This window comes from Parasteatoda tepidariorum, chromosome 6 (genome assembly GCF_043381705.1).
Source record: "Parasteatoda tepidariorum isolate YZ-2023 chromosome 6, CAS_Ptep_4.0, whole genome shotgun sequence".
NCBI lineage: Eukaryota > Metazoa > Arthropoda > Arachnida > Araneae > Theridiidae > Parasteatoda > Parasteatoda tepidariorum.
The window spans coordinates 14473419-14494422 of record NC_092209.1 but is presented as its reverse complement, the minus strand read 5'-3'; the positions used below and the strand labels follow the sequence as shown (position 1 = coordinate 14494422).

Genomic DNA, 21004 nt, shown 5'->3' with positions numbered 1-21004 from the left:
TTTGTTGTTAAAGAATTAATTATTTAATCGAATATACAGCATTGCCCCTTAAATATTGACATTTTTACAAAACAGTGTTTAATGCAGCATGCCCTTTTTTGATCTGTGTGTCGATTCTCTAAGCCAGTGATTCTCAACCGCAGTGCCGCGGCTCTTTTTTGTGCTGCCAAATTCTTAAAATGTGTTTGAAATGTTCATTAAAAGTATCTATATACTTTTTATAATTTTTCTACGCTTTAACCATGTGAACATCTTTGTCGGCGATTGCCTTGTCTCTGACAATCTTAAAATAAGATGGAATAGTTAAATTGTCTTTGACACGCAGTTTTAAAAAAATGTTGAAATAAGTAGGGAATTTAATGACTATTAAAATAGTTTATTAACAAAGGAAAGCAAGCTAAATATTAACTTACAAATGGAAATATAAGTTAATCATTAAAGTAAGCTATGCAATACAAACAAATTAACAAAGGATAACTTTAAAAAACCAAATATATAAGCAAATTAGGAAAGGATAACTAACAAAAAAATAAGCTAAAAATTAATTAGCAAAAAAAACTAGTTAACAAGAAATCGCAAAAAATAACAGTGAATAACTATAGAAAACAAGTTAACAATTAATAACTAGCAAAAAGAAGGAAAAAATAAATAAATGTTACTTACTAATAAAAATCATTCAAAAGAAATAATTAATCCCTTAATAAACGTGCTTTTGTAGTACATATTATTATCACAAACTATTTAACACATCTAATTTTTTTTCATTGTGTGCTGTCAAATTCCGAAATCGTTAAAAGTGTGCCGCAACAACAAAAAAAAAAGGTTGAGATACATTGCTCTAAGCTCTTTATTTAGTTTAGTTCTCTAAGTTTCGTTATATACTCATTAATAAACTGTGTTTTGTTAGTTAGTCTTTCAGTTTTTATTTTTTAAATGTTATTAATATTACTGAATGTTTTACTTCCAGCTACAGTTCTCAAACGTTTTGAGGCCAAGAGATTGCAGAAAAATTTGGGAAGGTCTGCTACAGACACTGATTGGGAAGGACGAAAACCTGAGATAATTGACGTGATCAATTCTTTGGACTTGGAGACCCAAGAATGGGCCAATTTGTTTTACTAAATTTTTAATGTTAATTCAAATAAAATATTCATGGCTACTTTTTGTTTTATTCCTCTGCATTCACACCTTCTATATTAAAAAACACGTTCATATCAGAAGGGTAAATTTTATTAAACTCATAAAATTATAGTACTTTTTGAGTTGTTAGTGCTGTTGTGCATCGATGTTTCGGAACAACATCGATCGAAATCGTAAGCGAAGTTTTTTCGAGATCATTCGATATTGAGTGCTACTTGGGTATGGCTATTAGTATCCAATAATCGATTTATAGTTCGAAATATAATTGTTCTGTAAGAGGCAGGAGGTCTTAATTGCTTTAAGATTCTACTAGTAAAAAATCCGAGAACAAAAAGCTATCTAACCATCAACCATTTCAAATCCATCTTTAAACTGATTCTAAATTTTTTGCTCTAAACAAAAATTGTCTATACTTATAGGAAGTGCCATTCACAGAAATAGAGAGAGAAAGAGCAATCATTTTTACCTGATTTATTATTTGTATTTGAATAAATTATTTGTTCTTATAAACTCGTGAGAAGTTTTATATAATGTTAAATTTAAGCATCGATAAATTTTTAAAACATACATTGAATATCATTTAAATTTATGGAAAAAAGAAAGACCCGAAATATTCATTGACATTTCAAAAATAAATTTACTTTTCTGTTGTATATTTTAAATCACATTTATTTACCAATGGTATAAAACAAATTTTGATTATGATATTTAAATTGTCGAATTTAAAAAAGAAAAACTCAAAATATATTGACTTTTTATGAATAAAATTTTATTTTCATGTATTTTTTTTTCAATCTTATTATAATTTGAATCACATTTATTTATGAAAGGTATTGACCATAATTAGTTGAACCAGCTGCTTTATAAATAAAAATATTTAAACTATAATAAGTACTCTAATTGAAAACAATGATAATTTATAATAATTTCCAGTGATGCTGTTGTTCATTTTACGTCGCACTAGAGCTGCACAATGGGCTATTGGCGACGGTCTGGGAAACATCCCTGAGGATGATCCGAGGACAATTTTCACAATTCACAAAAAGATCACAAGTTTGATCCTCTGCAGAGGGGATGGCACCCCCACTTCGGTAGCCCGACGATCTGCACGCGAAGTCGAGCACTTTACGGTGCAGCAGTTTAACGAGGACCAATACCGCGCATCCTCAGTCCCTACACAGACCGATCCAAGTGGTCACCCGCACACTGACCGTAGCCAGTGATGCTTGACTTCGGTGATCTGCTGGGAATCGGTAGCAGTGATGCAATTATATATTTTTAAAAAGATTTATTAATAAAAAAAAAATTCTCAAAAAAACATAATACTGAATAACCTACTGATTCCTAGTTTTTTAATTTTATTTAAAACAATCTTTAAAACAACATTTTATTTTAATATTGCAAACATATTTCAGAATTATTAAGTATATACATTTTTAAATTGAAATTATTCTAATATGGCTTTAAGAAAGCTGATAATTATAGGATAACTATAGGAAATAAATTCAGGTTGCCTTTTTATATCCTATAGTTACTCTGTATAGAAATATGTGTCAACCTATAGTTATGCTAATGTATATTATGCTATGCTAATATATTATGCTAATGTAGTCATTTCAAAATTTATGATTGGTTTATCAAAGCTTATAATAATAGTTAATAAGGTTTAATAGTTAATAATGATTTAATAAAATATATATTAATAAATTTAAATTATGTATTACTATAAAACAATTTTTAATGTGATATGATTTCAATGGTATTGTTATTAACGTATTTGAGTCTTTAGTCCTTTTAAAAGGATGGACAATTGTATAATTTGTTGGGGTTTATTTAGATAAGTGAGACAGGAGAAAAAGTATCTTAAGTTTCTAATCAAATACCTCCAAGAAATAAGCAATTTATACAAAATTTTGAGATAGAATGTATGTTACAGAATAAAACAAAATTGCGATAAATTACCATAGTTGCTAAAACAAGAAAGAAGACAAGAAGAAGAACAAGAAAGAAGACAAGAAACAAGAAACTTTGACAATTTGTAAACATCTAATAAACTATTTTCTCAGCTTAAAATTTGTTAGATTTCATAATACATATTCTGTAAACTGCAAAATTTTATTTCATTTTAATACTATCTTTTATTAAAGAAACACATAGTTTTAAACTCAGCTGAAGCCAAGATAAATAAAAATAATTGCTTCTGTCATAGATGTAGCAACTATAAAACAATTGAAGTCAAAATTACCCAGGCAAATATCTACTCTTTATTTTAAATTTGTAGTATAATAAGAGATAAAACTTTTACTTTGATTTGAATGATTCAAGTATGCGTAAAAATAATTTAAAAAAGAATAGGGGTTTAGGACGTTAAATATTCCAACATTGGCAGTTAAAATGAGCTACAGGTGGCGTAGAGCAGAACTCTCTACCTATGGCAGCGCTTCGCATGCTTTCACCATAGAGTGTGGAGAGTCATAAGAGAAGTAAGTAAGTTTGTGTCTTGATTTTTAAATAGATTAAAAACTTTTAAGTTAGGAAACTAGTATATGGAAATTAAAACTACATTGAACATAGTTCTAAAAAAAGTGTCGGGGAAATTTTTAAAAATGTTTTTGACAATTAAATACGAAAAAGATTAAGAAAGAGGAAAATATTGCAGTATATTCCTATACAACTTAGTAGAGGGTTAGGACATGGAACTAGCTTTTCCCCCAGATGGCGTATTCGAGCATTGCGATCAAAAATCATTATTAAAATTTATTGCACTAAGAATGGCCAGTGAAACAATTAAGCAGTTAAGTCTTAGAGTTATAATTAGGTTTTTTTTTTAAGGATCTGAAAGAAAAATAATGTCTTTTAAAGTTCACAAAAGGACAAAAATCAATTATTGTTGTCAAAAATGGGAAAAATGAGTTATTTCCAAGTGATACTTTTAATATGTTTCTTTGCTGTAAAATGTCCAAGGAATGAGAGTGCACTTTATTTTGCTGTTAAGTAAACAATAAGGGCAACAAAATTTTTCGATAAATTTAACCTAAAAAATATTAGAAAACTGTTTATCGTAATAAAACATTAAAACAAAACAATACGTATTGTCAACAAAACGTTAACAATACATATTTATAGGAAAATTAAATATAAATTTATATTAATAACTTTTTAATATATAAATGAAAAAGATTTAAAAAAAAAAACAAAAACACATTTATTGTCATTTTCTTATTTCTAACTATTTGCAATCGCAATGCTCAAACACACCACGCAATCTGGGGGCGGGGGACCGGTTCCATATCATGAGTCTTCCTCATCCCAGTTGTATTTTTTGGAAGGGCAACAAAAAAAGCCCTACATAGCTCTGACCGAATGAAATTATTTTACATATTTACATTAAAAATAACAACAAAAAAATTAGTATTTGTTGGTTTGGCAATAATATTAATTATTAAAAAAAAATTATGAATTAATTAAATAAAAATCAATCCAAAATTCTTTTAGATTAACTTGATCTGAATTTTATTGTACTAACAACAAAATGAAGTTCACAATCATATTCCTCAGATATTTTATTATTAAAAAAAATCATTTTAAATGTAACTCTTTAAAAATACTCAATTTTTCCCATTTTCGATTGCAAAAAATAGATTTTTGTCCCACTGTGGGCCTTTAAATCTATATTTATGTCCAAGTCTCATTAGTTCTATTGGAGCCCTAAAGCTGAAATTTATTTTTGTTACAATAAAAAACTTGCCACAGCATAAAAAGCATGTTTTAAAATAAATACTTTTAAAGGGGATATCTGAAGATGTATAAACTCAACTTAGTTCATGATAGAGATTTTTATAAGTTGTAGAATATATTGATCATTCTGGAAATTTATCCAAATAAAACTTTATTGGGAAGTTTCTCAAAATCAACAAGATAATTGTTTTAATACTATGAGTTAATGTGCCACTGTCTCAGTTAAGTGAATTTCACAAACATTCACTATCAATAAGACAACAGAAAATTCTTTATTTAAATAGAATTATATTAATAACGAAACAAAACTGTAAAAAACCTTTATTACGAAAATTAAAATTTAACACAGATTATGGCTGTCTACTACAATATGAAACATCATGATGATGAAGTATAGAGCGGCTTTCAGGAGAACTACTCCAGACACCCGTCTCGCGTCGTGGCGGGTACTATGGTTACGAGGAAAGGAAACTTTGAATAGGGGTGTAGGGTGAATAGTTTTGTCTTTAATCTCGACATAAGTCGTCGTAAGTAAACCAATCGACACCTTCTTTCCTACATATCACCCCCATTAGAAATGTGCCCTCGCTTGTTACCATAGTAGCAGACAGCCACAGACTTTTAGTCTGGGGGAGTTCTCCTCAAAGCCGCACTATACTTGAAATGCATAAATATGGCGAAGAATTTAGAAGTCTTGTGGAAAAAAAGGGGAAGACAAATGCACAATATATTGTAAAAACATATTAAATAGACTTATATGAGAACAACAGAATTGTTTTAAAATTTAACAAATATATAGCTTTAATTAATAAAATAACAGAATTGTTACACTAATAAAAATGTTTGCATGTTAAATGTTTGCATGTTAAATGTTTTCATGGTAATTGTTATTTGTAGTGACATAGTTACTGATAGTGACTACATAATTTACAATAAAAAGTATTAAATTTTCAAATATTAATAAAAAACACTATAAAAATTTATTCTGGTTATTATAATCCTGGAAGTTACATTAATACTTCTCAATTTAAGAATGCCTAATTAAGTTATTCAATTTTCTGATTTCAACAACCATTTTATATAGATATTTTGCTGATTAAATGTAAAAAAGGGTAGATCTTTCGAACTATTTATTAGGAACAGCAAAAGTACCCTGACCAATGTTATCAACAAAAATAATAATAATTTGTTTAAAAATCAATTTCATATAAATTTTGAGGGATGAAATTTAAAATGTACGAGTGAACTTCAAATCGAAGAAAACCTTTGTAAATTACTACTATTTCTTAACACTAATTCATTCATCATGCAAACTTTAAACTCAAGAAATATTTAACCAAAATCATTATTTCCAATTTATTACATCCTGTACTTAGACTAAAGTTTTTTTCAAAAATAAAAAAATTATTAAATTTTTGCCAATTTAAAATTTCTATACATTCCCCTCCACAATTTCATCCCTCTATCACAATTGACTGAAATTTATTCAGGAAACACTTGAAATCAGGAGTTGAAGAATATTTTCAAGTTGTCCTTCTGCAATAGCATTTAAAAAAAATAACGCAATTTAATAAAAGAAAGACTTTTTTAATGAGTGGAACACATTTTGTAACCAAAGAACATTAACCCCTATCACCTGAAATTGACATAACAATTTAAATTTTTAGAAATGGTTTATGTGCAAGCCAAATCTAAGAATTTTACATTGAAGTTATACACAGTTCTGTAAATTTCCAATCATTTATTAAAACCTTAACTTGAATGCTTTTCTAAAACAAAAATTGGTTTCTTCTTTTTTGTTAAAATGATTCTAAGTGAAGATTTTTTCTTTTTTACAATTTTGCACTCAGTTATTTAAATTGTTTAAACCTATACCAAATACTGAGATTTTAAATTTATTTTTTCTGAATAAATTTTTCTGTATAATCCTGTATAAGTTTCTTTAATTACTTTTAGGACTTTGAAAACTCTAAGCACTTGAAATCGATATTTTAGAAATTAAAATCCTGACATCAATCCAATAATTTTTAGATATCTTTTTTCCTTGCTTTACACTCAGTATATACAGATAAAAAATAATTTCCTGAATTACTGCATGATTAGCTTGTTGTTAAAAAGACATATTTAGAAATGATTTAAAAAGTATCAGTTTTTCAAAATATTCTAAAATAAAAATATTGGTTTTAAAATTATTATTTAAGGCAAAAGAGAAAACTGCTTACTGATTTGGAAATTTAAAAAAAAAAAACATCATTATTTATAGGATTAAAATCTAAACACTATAAGAGACATAGAATAAAAAAAAAGTATGTATGTAAAATGTGTTAAAATTATTACAAAAACTTTTATGATAATTAATAAATTAAGGTAAAAATATTTTACCATTAATTGATAATGAAAGACATTTATATATAATTGAAGTTGAAAGAAAAATTAGTTTTCCTGACATTGAACATGACATAAAAAATTAATTTTTACATGTTTTTATAACTATGAAGAACATAAAACTTCAAAATAGTTAATCCTTACTAACATCAAAATATTTAATCATACATTTTAGATTTTAAAAAATCACATTAATTACTGAATTCAGATGTTATAAAATGTTGCTCAGTCATTCGTAAAATGATAAATCTGAAACCGGGATTAAAATAAACAAAACATTCCATTAATTATATTAGAGTGCAAATATTTGCATTTATACAAATACTCGATCTTACCTAATACGGGTGTGGGAATTTTAAATCTGGAGTTAGCTTTGTATGTGGAAAGCTACAGATAATTGTAGAGATTAAAAATAATATTTTCAATTCAGTTTATATTTTTTCTGGAAGTACAAGTTTATAAGAAACTATTTTTATTTCACTGCTTCGTTGAAAATAACAATTAAGAGAAAAAATATATATCACCTTAAAATATCACATCATAAACTGAAATGTATTATGGCCTTCTTTCTACTACTCCATACATAGCAGCGAAGTGGGGACGCTTATTATTAACTCAAGGGAAAGAAAAAATATATTACTAAATGCTTACCTTTTAGAGAAAAACCAATTATAGATTTGAAATCAGCAATATGAAAATGTTTAAGATCAATTTGAAAATCTCATGATACAGAAAGAAAAAGAGATTGTTTCCCAGTTTTATTGACCTTGCCTTAAAGGTGGATGAGAGAAGTTATAAGAAAGCAAGATATGACATGAAATCAACAGTATCAGGAAAAAATTAAATGCAATGGTGACATAGTTTTAAAATTAAAAGAACGTTGATACAAAAGTTTTTAAAAATTTATATATATATAATATTATACAATATTTTAACTGCCATAAATCTCAATTTTTAAAAATTGAAAACTTTATTTACTATTAAAAGTAAAATAAACCGCTCTTTTAAATTTGACTATTTCATCTGTCTTTAATTTTTTTCTTCTCCAAAGCAGAATTTATTGAAGAAAGAATAATTAAATGAATTGGACTAGGTTACAGATAAATTTTGTCTTAAAAAGGTTGGTTACTTAATTAATGGAAGGGTGGAGACTAACATATACATAAAGGAAATAAAAAACTAAAAAATAAAAAAATCATTTTATTAACTGTCACAGAAATCAGAAATAAAAATCAGTCAAGTTATGATATTATTTTCAATAACTTTTCAAAAGTTGAATTCATTATATAATTATTATCCGAAAATGTCTAAAATTTTCAATAGAAAAAAAAAGCGTAATTATTAACAATGCTATGCACTTTCAAAATACTTTTTACATTATGTCTATATTTTGCTCAGCTACGTTTTTCAAACAGAATGATGAGTTTTTAAAACTCAAAAGTATAAAATATAAAAATTGTAAACCTTGTTAATAAACTAATTATAAAAAAAGCATGAATTAACTTCTTATTAATATTATTATTATAATATTAAAATAATTTTTGATTAATCAAGTTATTGCATGAAAAAGTTACACAAATCTTATTAATGATGTGAATATTGCTAAAACTGTACAATACATAAGTTTGTCACAACTTTAAAATACAAGTTAAAAATTTAACAGTCACACATTTTGCAACATTTGTAATTCAAAGACACACTTTATACATCATTTAACACTTTGCAGTCATTATGTCTACTCTCAGCAATTAAAGCTTTTAGAAGGGGCTTAAACAGTGTACATAGTCAAATTATTCAACAAAAAATAAGCACCTTTTAAGCACTCAAAAAATATTTTTAAGCACTTTAAAAAATATCATAATTAGGTAGGGTTGGAAAGTTCTTGAAAATTGACGGTTTTATCTTGTTTTAACCGTCATGTAAAGAAAAAAAAAACTTTTGGCATTGCTTTTGACAATTGTCAAAAATCATGAAATTTTGAATCATGTAAAACAAATGGTGTTTTCATACGTTACGGACTGACAATACGTCGAAATAGATTGTGGTTGAATTAATTGTGAAAATGTTAAATAGAACAATGTGAACAGTGTCTTTTTGCATAATTCGAAGGGATAATTAACATAGTAAAGGAAAAATCTAATTTTGAAAAAGGGTAAATTAAGCACTTTTTAAAAACACCCAATGAAAAAAAGCACTTTTAAGGGCTTTTAAAAATCAAAAATAAGCACCTTTAAGCACTTTTTAAAAATGCTATGCACCCTGTTAAAGCAGATGTTCCAATTGTACATCTTCTTTAAGCCTCCTAAATAAAAAAAAACATGCAGATCTTTCAGTATTGAACAATACTTTTCACTTATGCCTATAGGCTTTGGAGATTTATAAATTTCAAAATGAAGAATGACTTTCTTTTATTATCCTGCATATTATATTTATCTAACAGAAATGAATTCTGGCAGGTATAACAATTATGTATAAATTTAAACCGGCCGCAAAAGGTTAAACTTATTCATTTGATACCACACAAACAAAAACATTAATAATTTAAAACTAAACAATTAAGACATTTTTACAATGACTTTTATATGATACAGATCTTTCATGGCCAAGTAATAGGTTTATGTTTCTTTTTTGGTGGAGGTTTTTGAGCACATTCCTAAAAAGAATAATTTAATAATAACATTAATAATTTACACAGTCAGCAATTATATAAAGAAATAACCATAGTTCTATTAACAGGGAGGAGTTTAATAAAAAAGCTGAAAGCAGAAACCCCAAAATACAATGTGCAAAATACATGGTAGGTAATCGAGAGAGAAAAATGTATATAGGAAGCATATTTTCATAGAATATCATCAACGTTTTGATAAAAGATATTGATCCACATTTTTTTCAATTTTGTGATTCTCAATTTAATTTCAATGTGTGATTTTTAAATCACAAATATGAACTGTAATGTGCGATTATCAATTAGACGAATAGAAGTCACAATGTGTACATTTAACTTCGGTTTGCATAGGTAAGAAAAACTAAATAACTAATCCTTTTCATGGGGTTTCAAAAAAGTGGAATCTCTTTGAAAAGGAGGAATTTATCTATTCTATTAATCGAAAAAATAAAAGCAGAATTTTGCCTAAAGGCAGAAAAAACTCATCTCTGAATTTAGCAATAGTTGATGTTACACAGAGAGAAGATAGAGAAAGTGATAACCACATTTTATATTTCACTTCCCTACTATGAATAATTGAAATAAAAAAAGCTTTTTTCTGTACAAGCAGTGGAAGTCAGGAGATGGTAACACACTGGTTCACTGTCATAAAGAAACCAAATATCTTTATGGTATATATGACAGGAAAATCTGTTTATCACTTAAGTTCAAAAAATTTTAGTTATCACTAATTACTCCCAAGTTCTTAATAATAATTGAAAAATCCTGATTATTTCCACCAATAATGAATAATTTTTGGTCGATGGAAAAAGAAAAGCTTCTTCTTCCATCAGCATGACAGCCTAGTAGAGGGCAGAGCTGTCCCAACTAGTTGTTTCCATGTGACTGGATCAAACACAACGTTCCTCTATTTATCAATTCCCATGGTTTTAAGATGTTTTATTCACAGAATCAATCATCTGGCGTTTGGTTTACCCCTTTTTCAATTTCCAGTGAACTTTCCAAAAGTCAGCTTCTTAACCAAGTTGTTTTCATCTTTTCTATAGATGTGACCCAACCATCTTATTCTATAGGATTTAATAACTGAAATAATATTATGTTACTTAAATTTTCTGTATAATTCATAATTATATGTATTGAATCTGACAATAACTGTTTTCTTTAACAGCTCCGAAAAGGGGTATTTTTCTTTTAAACATTAGTAGTTTATTGTTCTAAGTTTTATTTAAAGGCCAGCATCGCAGCAACATGGCGACATTGTTGCAGAAGGTTACAGAGATCTTGCAGATAGATTTTCCTTTGAAAAGTTAAATTTTTAGTATTCTTTTCTAGAGAAATTTACACCTAATATTCAAATCATGCATTTAGATAATCACTTTGCGATGCACTCAATTTACGCCAATAATATCCCAAATCAATGCAGTGTTTCGATGGTAATTTTGATAGTTATTGATTTTCACATGGGTTTTAAATATCCCGATATATTTCAAACAATATAGAAAATTCGAATCATGCAGTAGTAGTATTATTAGAGTATTTGCCATTTAAGGCAATAATTCTATGAAATTTTTGGCAGTTATTGCTATTAATTTCTCCACGGTTTTTAAATCCAATATTTTTTATTACGCCAACCTAATCTCGAAACGAAACGCGAAATTTGAGTAACCCCTCTTTGAATAGTCCGATTTGGGTGATTTCGTCTTCAATCTTCTTTTTTGACAAAGGATTTCATGATTTTTAAATATTTTTGTATGGTGATGATTATTTACAAAATGCGAAGAAGGAAATAATTTGTGTGGATTCCCTCCCAACAAAATGCAACAATACCATTCATAATATTAGAATAAAAAATTATTACATATTCAATTAAAGAAAATAAAAAAAAATTTTTTTGTAAACACAGTGCTTTTGTTATTTTAAATTAGTAACATATATGTTTGTTATCATTAAAAGTATCTTGCAGAAAGATATTAGTGCTAGAGAGTTTCGCTGCAGATAGCTCGAAAAAATTCTGTCCCTGGGGCCGGCATTCGCTGCCATAAAGTAATACAGATTTAATTAAATTATTATATAAATTAATTTTATTTTTAATGAAATAAAGCTTTGATTTCAGTTGGTTTCTCAAAATGAAATAACACCTATTAGCCATCATTATCCTGTTATTAATTTCTGTTTCAATATCATTATTAACTGTAAGAATTTTTCTCAGGTATAAGAGCTGACTGATACCTAATCATTAGTCACGGGTAAAACCTCAAAATTCCGATTAATGATAGTCACAAATTTGTTTTACCCTGATTAATAATAAAACCTAATGTTTTAGCAGAAGCTTTAAGCCTAGTAAAAGCTTCTTAGACAGCCTGTTTGGTATGTCTTATGAAATTAATATCATCTGCATAAGCCCATATTTATACAGATTTTTGGATAATTGTACCTCTAGTATTTATAGTGGCATCTCTAATTGCTTTTTTTCAATGTAATGTTAAATAGCATGCAAGAGAGAGGATCTCGTTTTAAATTTCTCTGCGTGTAAAAATGGTTCGATAGTTCCAACATAAATTTTATTCCACATTTTACATCTTTGAGGGTCATTTTTACAAGGTTAACTAGTTAATATGGGATTTTAAACTCAATCATAGCATCGACAAGCAATTGATAAAGCTAGAGATACAATTATATTTCATACCAGTCAATTGTTCTTGATAAAGTTTAAACTAAAATTTAGTCTCCTTTTTCCTTTGTTCTTACAGTTTCCAAAATAATTTTTAAAATATACCCATTCAGTTCGAAAATTAAAAAAAAAAGAAGCACAGAAATAAAATATAAGAAATCAAAAAAAATAAAGCTGCATAGTTCTAACATAAATTTTATTCCACATTTGACATCTTTGAGGGTCATTTTTACAAGGTTAACTAGTTAATATGGGATTTTAAACTCAATCATAGCAGACATGCCAACTGCTCCAGACGAGCCATAATTATTTAAAAAAGGGTAAACAACTGCAAACTAAAATTTGCAAATAATTGTCTAATTTTGCTTTATTTTTTAGACCGCATAGCACATCTAAAGTAACACAAAGTGGCGAATCATATAACCTTTCGAATTATTTAGAAATAGTGGTGGATAAAAACCTAATAAATTGAACTTTTTAAACCAAGAATCATACATTAATAAACTACCACTGGAAAATATTTGATAAAGCTAGAGATACAAATCTAGCAATTGATAAAGCTAGAGATACAAATATATTTTATACCAGCCAATTGTTCTTGATAAAGTTAAAACTAAAATTTAGCCTCCCTTTTCCTTTGTTCTTACAATTTCCAAAATAATTTTTAAAATACACCCATTCAGTGCATAAATTAAAAAAAAAAAAAAAAAAAATAGAAANAAAAAAAAAAAAAAAAAAAAAACTTGAATTTATGCTATTGAATTAATTCTAATACAGATTATAAGATATGATTTATCTCTTTCAAGCAAAAGTGTCTGAAAGAGGATAACAAAGGTACCCTTTTGATATTGGAGTAACCAAACAAAGTTATAAAACTAAAAACTTTTCATATAATTAAGAAAAACATACACACACTTAATTAAATGTTTATAAATGAAAATAGTTGTCCTATCTATTTACAATATTAGTGTGAAAATAACTAAAAATATCAGTTCTTTTAGTGAGACTTTCTAAAAATCAAATAATAATGGTGAGAAACAAAGAGCTAAAAAAAAGTATTATTACTTACACTATTTGTTTGCTGATCATTACCATTTCTTTTAAGACACTTTTCAGTCTCACTGTTGGGACTTTTCTTTGAAATATTTAGCTTGATTATTCTATTGCTTAAAGGTGTTGAAATTTTTTCTTGATTAGCTGCCTTAGACTTAATTGAAGTACTCGACACTGCGTCTTTTCTATATAAAAAAAAAAGGATAATAATTAAAAGAGAAACACATGAAATAGCAATCAAGTATTAAATAAATAATCCCAAGAAACTGAAGCAGTAAGATATTACCTGACTAAAAACTTGATTCGCTTCAAAAACATATAAATAACAAATAAAAGTCAAAAAGGATATAACACCAAAAGCTAACTCTAAAATGACAGTATATAATGAGGAAATAGTTTAACAAATTATTCATTTCTAAAAGTTTTTATTGAATGAGACTATTTGAAAAGCCTTTTTTTGGAAAGAGTGGGCTTGCGTAAGATATTACGTGATTAAAAACTTGTTTAAAAAAACATATAAATAGGAAATAATAGTCAACATGTATATAACACCAAAAGCTAACTCTAAAATAACAGTATATAACGAGAAAATATTTTTTAAAAATTATTGATTTCTTGAAGTTTTTTTGAATTGAGCCAATTTGAAAAGCCTTATTTTGAATAGAATGAGCTTGTATAAAAATATTTGCATTTTTTTTTATCCCAAAATAACGCATGATAAATAATGGTATGTCAAGCATATTTAACTGCAAATTTAAATCAGTTAAAGCTATAAATGACAATATTTATTAAAACTGGACAACAGTAAAGTTACAATAATCAGTCTTTTAAAAAAATAAACCAATAAATTTCAAAATTTGATTTGAAAATGTGGAATATTTATTTTATCAACAAATTAACTCAGCTTTACAGATCTCATCTATCACAAATTCAGCTAAAAATATTCTATCTATTGATTAGTTTTCATTTATCTATTAACCATTTACAGTGCTACGTTTCAACCAGAGTTATGTTTGGATTATTATGACCTTTTATTAGGATTGATGAAACACCTGCATCAATAAAAAGCAGCGATGTAATTTAAAACTCAGTATTTTCTAATTTCCTTGAGCAATTAATAAAGACGGAAAAGAAATTTGATATAAACATACTTACAGTTTAGTTTCAATTTTACCGACATGAATCTGCTAGTGTTCTATTTATTATTCTTTTCCACTCTGGAGAATTACCCATAGGAGGGGAAGTATCAGAGCATATTTTTTGTATCCTTTTAACAATTTTAGACATTTCTAGCGTATGAACTGTATCATTGCACTCTGTATGAACAATTTAAATTAAACCTTATCAGGGTGCGGAGCCAAATTATTCAACAAAAAATAAGCACTTTTCAAGCACTTTAAAAAAAAAATATCAGAATTAGGCAGGGTTGTAAAGTTTTTGACAATTGACGGTTTCATCTTGTTTTAACCGCATGTCAAACAAAAAACCTTTTGTCATTGTTTTTGACAATTGTCAAAAGTCATGAAATTTTGAATCATGCAAAATGAGTGGCGTTTTCATTCGCCACTCATTTTGACTGACAATACGCCGAACCAGATTGGGGTTGAAGTAACAGTAAAAACATTAAATAGAACAATGTGAACTGTGTCTGTTTGCATAATTCAAAGTGAAATTCAATGTGGTAAAGGAAAAATCTCATTTTGAAAAAATAGTAAATTAAGCACTTTTTAAAAACACCCAATGAAAAAAGCACCTCTAAGGGCTTTTAAAAAGAAAAAGTAAAATAAGCACTTTTTAAAAATGCTATGCACCCTGCTTATGTCTGTGATTAAGCCAGTACATTCTGATTTCTAATTTGAAGAAGAATGCAAGATTTTAAAGGTATGGATTTAAATTTTTTTTTTTACCGAGAAATAATAAATTTTGAGGTTTTTCTAAAGGTTCAGTAAGAAGAAAATAACAAAAAGAGTGTAATAATTTATTACAACATAAACACTGTCAGGATCAGAAGTAAATATAAAGGTTCGCTGCTTATTACCCAAAATTACCTACTTCTGCAGATAACTTGCTGAATCTTTGATTCTTTTTCATACTATTCATTAGTCAGATTTGCAATGTATGTCATAACCTTGGCATTAATCAGCCAAAGTCTAGCCTTTTATTATTTTACAATAACCTTCATTTTATCATGCTTCTTTTATATTCTTTCTTAACATGATAAAATAATTATGCAATCTTCATAATTTATTTGATTCATATTTCTTCACAAAAAAATGTACTTACTGACTATTAACATTTTCTAAAAGAGACTTGGCCTGCTTATCTCGACATGACATATAAAATCCTCTTCTGTTTAAACGAGGAACTCTTTGAGGAAGTGGATTGAATTGTACAATTTTCTGTGCAGGTTCATCAACCTCCATTTCATCAGAGTTAATACCATTGACCTAAAAGAAATAAACTACATTTCAAAATCTCTTCTATGATTTATGCATGAACAAATAAATCTTATGAAACAAACTGAATAATTTCTATTTCGAAACATTTTTTAAAAATAAAATTCAATTAACTTCAGAATAGAACAAAGGCAACAAAGAATACCTAAATTTCAATTCATTGAATAATCACAAATACCTGAATTTTAAAAAAAGAAATAATTGGGCAAAAATCTTTGTCAACTTTATCAGAAACAGAGCACATTGATAGAAAAAATTGTAACATTCAAAGAGAAAATATATGAAATCTTAAAAAAATTAAATTAAAGAACCTAATTTTAGATTTAATGCTTTATATCACTTGTAGCATCTATATTTTCTGCACTCATCATCTTCATCATCATCTTGCAGTCTTTTCCTTTATGAAGGCACCTTTAATAAATATAATGAACTGCAAGACTTATTATGCTTGATAGTGTAAATATAAGGACACATTAAAAAAAAAAAAGCTCCTTCAACGTAACCAGTTTCTCTCATACTTTAAGCTAACAATGTAGAAGCATAGAAATTTAGGTGAGAGGGTTAAGAAATGAAGGAGAATGTATAAAGCATTTTTGAAGTTTATACGGTAAAGATACGTCTAAACTGAAATATGGGCATGAAAACACTCCATATTCATGCAACATTGCAAGTTGCTATTCGTAATAAATCCGAGGTCACCAGTTTGTGGAGGTATGATTGTTGAGAGAAATAAGTAGACACGCAACTTTTAATAAAATTTATATAATAAACAGTTTTGAATATTAATAAATATAGTTGAACAAGCAACGATAACAACAGAGACAGAGCATTGGTATATGTATATATATATATATAAAATTAGGAGAATAATCAAAAAGAGAAAAGAAAACATTAGTTTTTTGTGTTCCTCATTGCTAGGGGACACTGGGCTGGCAGTGTTGAGTTGTAGTAGGCAAGGTCACCACATCCACTTTTTTGAATAAGTTCTCATGTAGTTTTTTTTTTTTTTAATTATCTAACTAGTCAAAAGCATTTTTAGCATAAAAATGATTTCAAATAGTGACATATAAACTAAATTTAAAAATAGATCAGATAAAAAGCGAATTATAAAAATTGTCATAAGTAAAATTGAGGAAAGCAAAACATGATTAAAAAAGTAAATGAAAAGAAATATCTGCAATACCATATAAAAGTCTTAGTTGAATGATTGATAATTTGATATAAAAAATTTTTGTATGCATAAAACAGAAAGGAAATAAAAATGATTAAATAATAATTTTACTTTATTTCTTGAGGCTTCAATAGACATACTTCACTTGAAAGAGAAAAAGGCAAGAGTTATTCAAAGATTATGGCACTTGCTTCCCTAGAAATAAAGAGTTTTTATTAGGTAATTTTAAACCGAAAGAAACAAATGAAATTACTAAAAAATATTAATGTGTGTAAGAGAGTCAATTTCACAGGGAACCTATTTCTAAATACAGTAGTAAAATGTTTAAATTATGTAGTTTACCATCATCAGTCAAAAACTTATTGTTAAACTTATAATTTTTTGTTGATTACCTGTCCCCTTTATTACAAAACATGACATTGGAAATACAAACTATTTCAGTTTGCCTTTTTTCTGATGTTTTCGTTTTACTTTCTCACATGCAATTGCTTCGATATAGCAGTGTTTTCATCATAGAAAAAAAAGGGGTGAGAATTTCTCACCCCTTCTTAAAAACAGGGTAAGATTTCAAAAAGTTAAGTGAGATTTCTGAAAACTAAAAAAACACAAAAACTCCTGAAAAAAAAATCATTTCTTTAATTATAATACATTTTTAACATCTTCTATTTTTTAAAGCACTGAATATTTTTGGTGCATTATCAAAGAAGATTTTGCCTTTACAAGGTATTTGTCCATCTTACATTAGCACATAAAAAATTTGAATGTCTTACTTGAAGAAACCTTACCTACGATAAACAGGTGGTTACAAAGAAATGTGTTCTGAAAGGGGTTCTGTGGTTGTGTTCTGTTGTTTGAAAAGGTTCTGAACAATACTGGTAAATAGGGAAGTTAGATAACGGGGCAGATGTTGAAAATAGTAAGATATAGGAAGAAAAGTGAAACGGATTTTAAATGGCATAATTCGAAGCTTTCTCCAAAATGAGAGAAATTCGTGAATTTTGAAATTGATTTATAGAATGCGCGAATTTCTCGCAGCATCATTCTTCATTGTGAGAAAAGAAAAAAATATGTGAGATTCTCGCTCTGTAGTGAGAACACTGATATTGTCAAAATCAAGAGCAGTTATCAAAAACAAAATGAATAGATATTGTTTAAGAATTTACCATAAAATTTCCAAAAACCAATTTAATTATCATTTTAAAAGTTGGTAAGCTTTTAAGGTTAGAGTTAAATGGCACAAGGATCATACTGCAACATGCATAAATAGAATCATATTAGAATAATTTTTGGTATTTCCTTCCAATTGTATTAAAGTTTTGTCAATTTAATTAATATAAGGTTAATTCTGCATCAGTATCAGTTTGCTCCTACTACTTTCACCAAGTAGTAAAAGGGTTCTTAACTTGCGAAAACTAAATATATGTCGCTTAACTGGAGGTAGCTACGACTTATGCTTTTCAAGTTGGTCCCCTTCTGTAATATATTGTTTTTCACATGCTATGTCCCAGAAGTCACCAAAGCTTAGTGGTTATTGTGAAAAAATACATCGCAACAGAGATTTTCCCAATACAATTTATAAGATTCAATTTCAAAAATTTGTTTTTAACTCTTAATTTAACATAAACTGGAATTAAACTTTCTGGTGGGAGTATTCCTTTTTCTACTGCTTACCAGCAACGTAAATAACAACACTGGTGTGGGAGGCATGAGGTTTGAGAGGACTTGATCCAGAAAAAATAGATTCCTGAGTTCAATAAAAATATTTTTGCTTTTAATTTATTAGATATTTTTTAATTTTTTTTACAATTAATAACTTTTAATGAGATTTTAAATTTAATTATTGTAAAATAGTGTATTGTTTTTCTTTTATTATTAAGATAAATTTCATTTCAATACGGTAAGTATATACAATGTTTCAATTCAGAACATTTTCTAAATTTAAACTTTTCATCACCATTACAAATAACATTATCTTAAAAAAATTGAAATTAATAATCATAAATATCTTAATATCTCTTAACAATAGTGCTTTTATTTTATATTATTTTAAATTTTTTGTAGTAAGTCTAAGATACGGCTCACATAAAAATCTTGTGAGAGGCGCGGCGGAAAGCTAAATCTATGTACAGCACTATTGCTCACATGTTTTACTCTCTGGAACCTTCAAAACAAAAATATTCATGTTGATAATAATAAATATACTCAATTCTTTTACACATTTTTTTTAAATAATGCATAAAGAATAAAGTAAAATTGCACACAATAAGAGAATAAACAAATCAACATTCTATGGGTGAATTATACAAGCGTTTTTCAACTACATAATAAATTAACATCAACTATTTATTGCAAAAAATGTTGGTCTTTAAAACCTTATTAGTTGTTTTTGTCCTAATTCAAAAAGAAGAGACCATATTTTTTTTTATCAGGAGAGAACCGAAAAACAAAATTTTAGTTAACACAAAACTAATATTTTTAAATACAATACAAATACATAAGATTAAATTTTAAATTAAATATTATTTTGAAATAAATAATTAGTGTAAATTGTATTTACATTAACTAGATCAGTTAAAAATAACATGATNTTTTCTTTTTATTTTATCGTTCCCCCCCCCAGTATAATTAGGTATGAAATATATTGCGTTATTTAATCATTGGTTTTGTTTATATTATTTAATCTAGGAATTACAATTATTTTTAAAAAATAAATATGAGAATTTTGTATTTTTTAAACTTGATTTTCTTGTCTAAACTTGAAATTTTTTTTCTTCTTTTAAGTGTTATATTTCTACCATTTTTTTTTCTTTTTAAAGTTTGGAGTATCTTTCTTTTTTCTCTTACTTTATGCATTACACTTTTTCCTTGTACTTCACGTTCGATAAAACATCGATTAACGACACTTTTTGGTCAATCCAGAAAACCAGGAAATTCAGATATCCAGGATAGCGATGGTCCTGAGCATCCCGGATAATTGGTTCTCTACTGTATTTTAAATTTTTTGTGGTAAGTCTAAGATACGGCTCACATAAAAATCTTGTGAGAGGCGCGGCGGAAAGCTAAATCTATGTACAGCACTATTGCTCACATGTTTTACTCTCTGGAACCTTCAAAACAAAAATATTCATGTTGATAATAATAAATATACTCAATTCTTTAACACATTTTTTTTAAATAATGCATAAAGAATAAAGTAAAATTGCACACAATAAGCGAATAAACAAATCAACATTCTATGGGTGAATTATACAAGCGTTTTTCAACTACATAATATATTAACATCAACTATTTATTGCAAAAAATGTTGGTCTTTAAAACCTTATTAGTTATTTTTGTCCTAATTCAAAAAGAAGAGACCATATTTTTTTTTTATCAGGAGAGAACCGAAAAACAAAATTTTAGTTAACACAAAACTAATATTTTTAAATACAATACAAATACATAAGATTTAATTTTAAATTAAATATTATTTTGAAATAAATAATTAGTGTAAATTGTATTTACATTAACTAGATCAGTTTAAAATAACATGATAAGCATATGATTTTAACATGTAATAAGTATGTTTTTCTCATTAATTGAAACACATTAAAGTTGAACATTAATCATTAAATTAAATTAAAAATCGTAAAACATACTAATTCATCAATCCATTGGAACATGTTTATACTTTTGATAACAGATTCCGGGTGCTTATTTTTGCACTGAATACGGTTAAATATTTT

General features: G+C 27.1%; 1 protein-coding gene across 9 annotated transcripts; it reads right to left on the bottom strand.

Moving 5' to 3' along the window:
• Nucleotides 1-5183: 5183 nt before the first annotated feature.
• Nucleotides 5184-20999, bottom strand: LOC107437350 (uncharacterized). Of its 9 annotated transcripts, none has more exons than XM_043054997.2 (6): nt 20918-20999; nt 17391-17474; nt 16420-16538; nt 15936-16099; nt 13669-13837; nt 5184-9916 (listed from the first exon to the last, which is right to left on the bottom strand). In XM_043054997.2, exons 4-6 carry the CDS (start codon nt 16073-16075, stop codon nt 9860-9862), a joined length of 366 nt encoding a protein of 121 aa, XP_042910931.1. In that variant the 5' UTR covers nt 16076-16099; nt 16420-16538; nt 17391-17474; nt 20918-20999; the 3' UTR covers nt 5184-9859. The 9 variants fall into 9 exon arrangements, with proteins under 9 accessions (XP_042910931.1, XP_042910932.1, XP_042910934.1 ...); XM_043054998.2 differs by having other exon boundaries at nt 16420-16519; XM_043055000.2 differs by lacking the exon at nt 20918-20999 and adding an exon at nt 20784-20896.
• Nucleotides 21000-21004: the final 5 nt, after the last annotated feature.

Coding starts and splice junctions, on each gene's coding strand:
- LOC107437350 (XM_016049321.3), bottom strand. CDS start 17,417: ATGTCTATTGAAGCCTCAAGAAATAAA. Junction 13,838..15,935: donor TTAGAAAATGTTAATAGTCA/GTAAGTACATTT, acceptor TTTTTTATATAG/AAAAGACGCAGTGTCGAGTA. Junction 9,917..13,668: donor ATGATCAGCAAACAAATAGT/GTAAGTAATAAT, acceptor TATTCTTTTTAG/GAATGTGCTCAAAAACCTCC.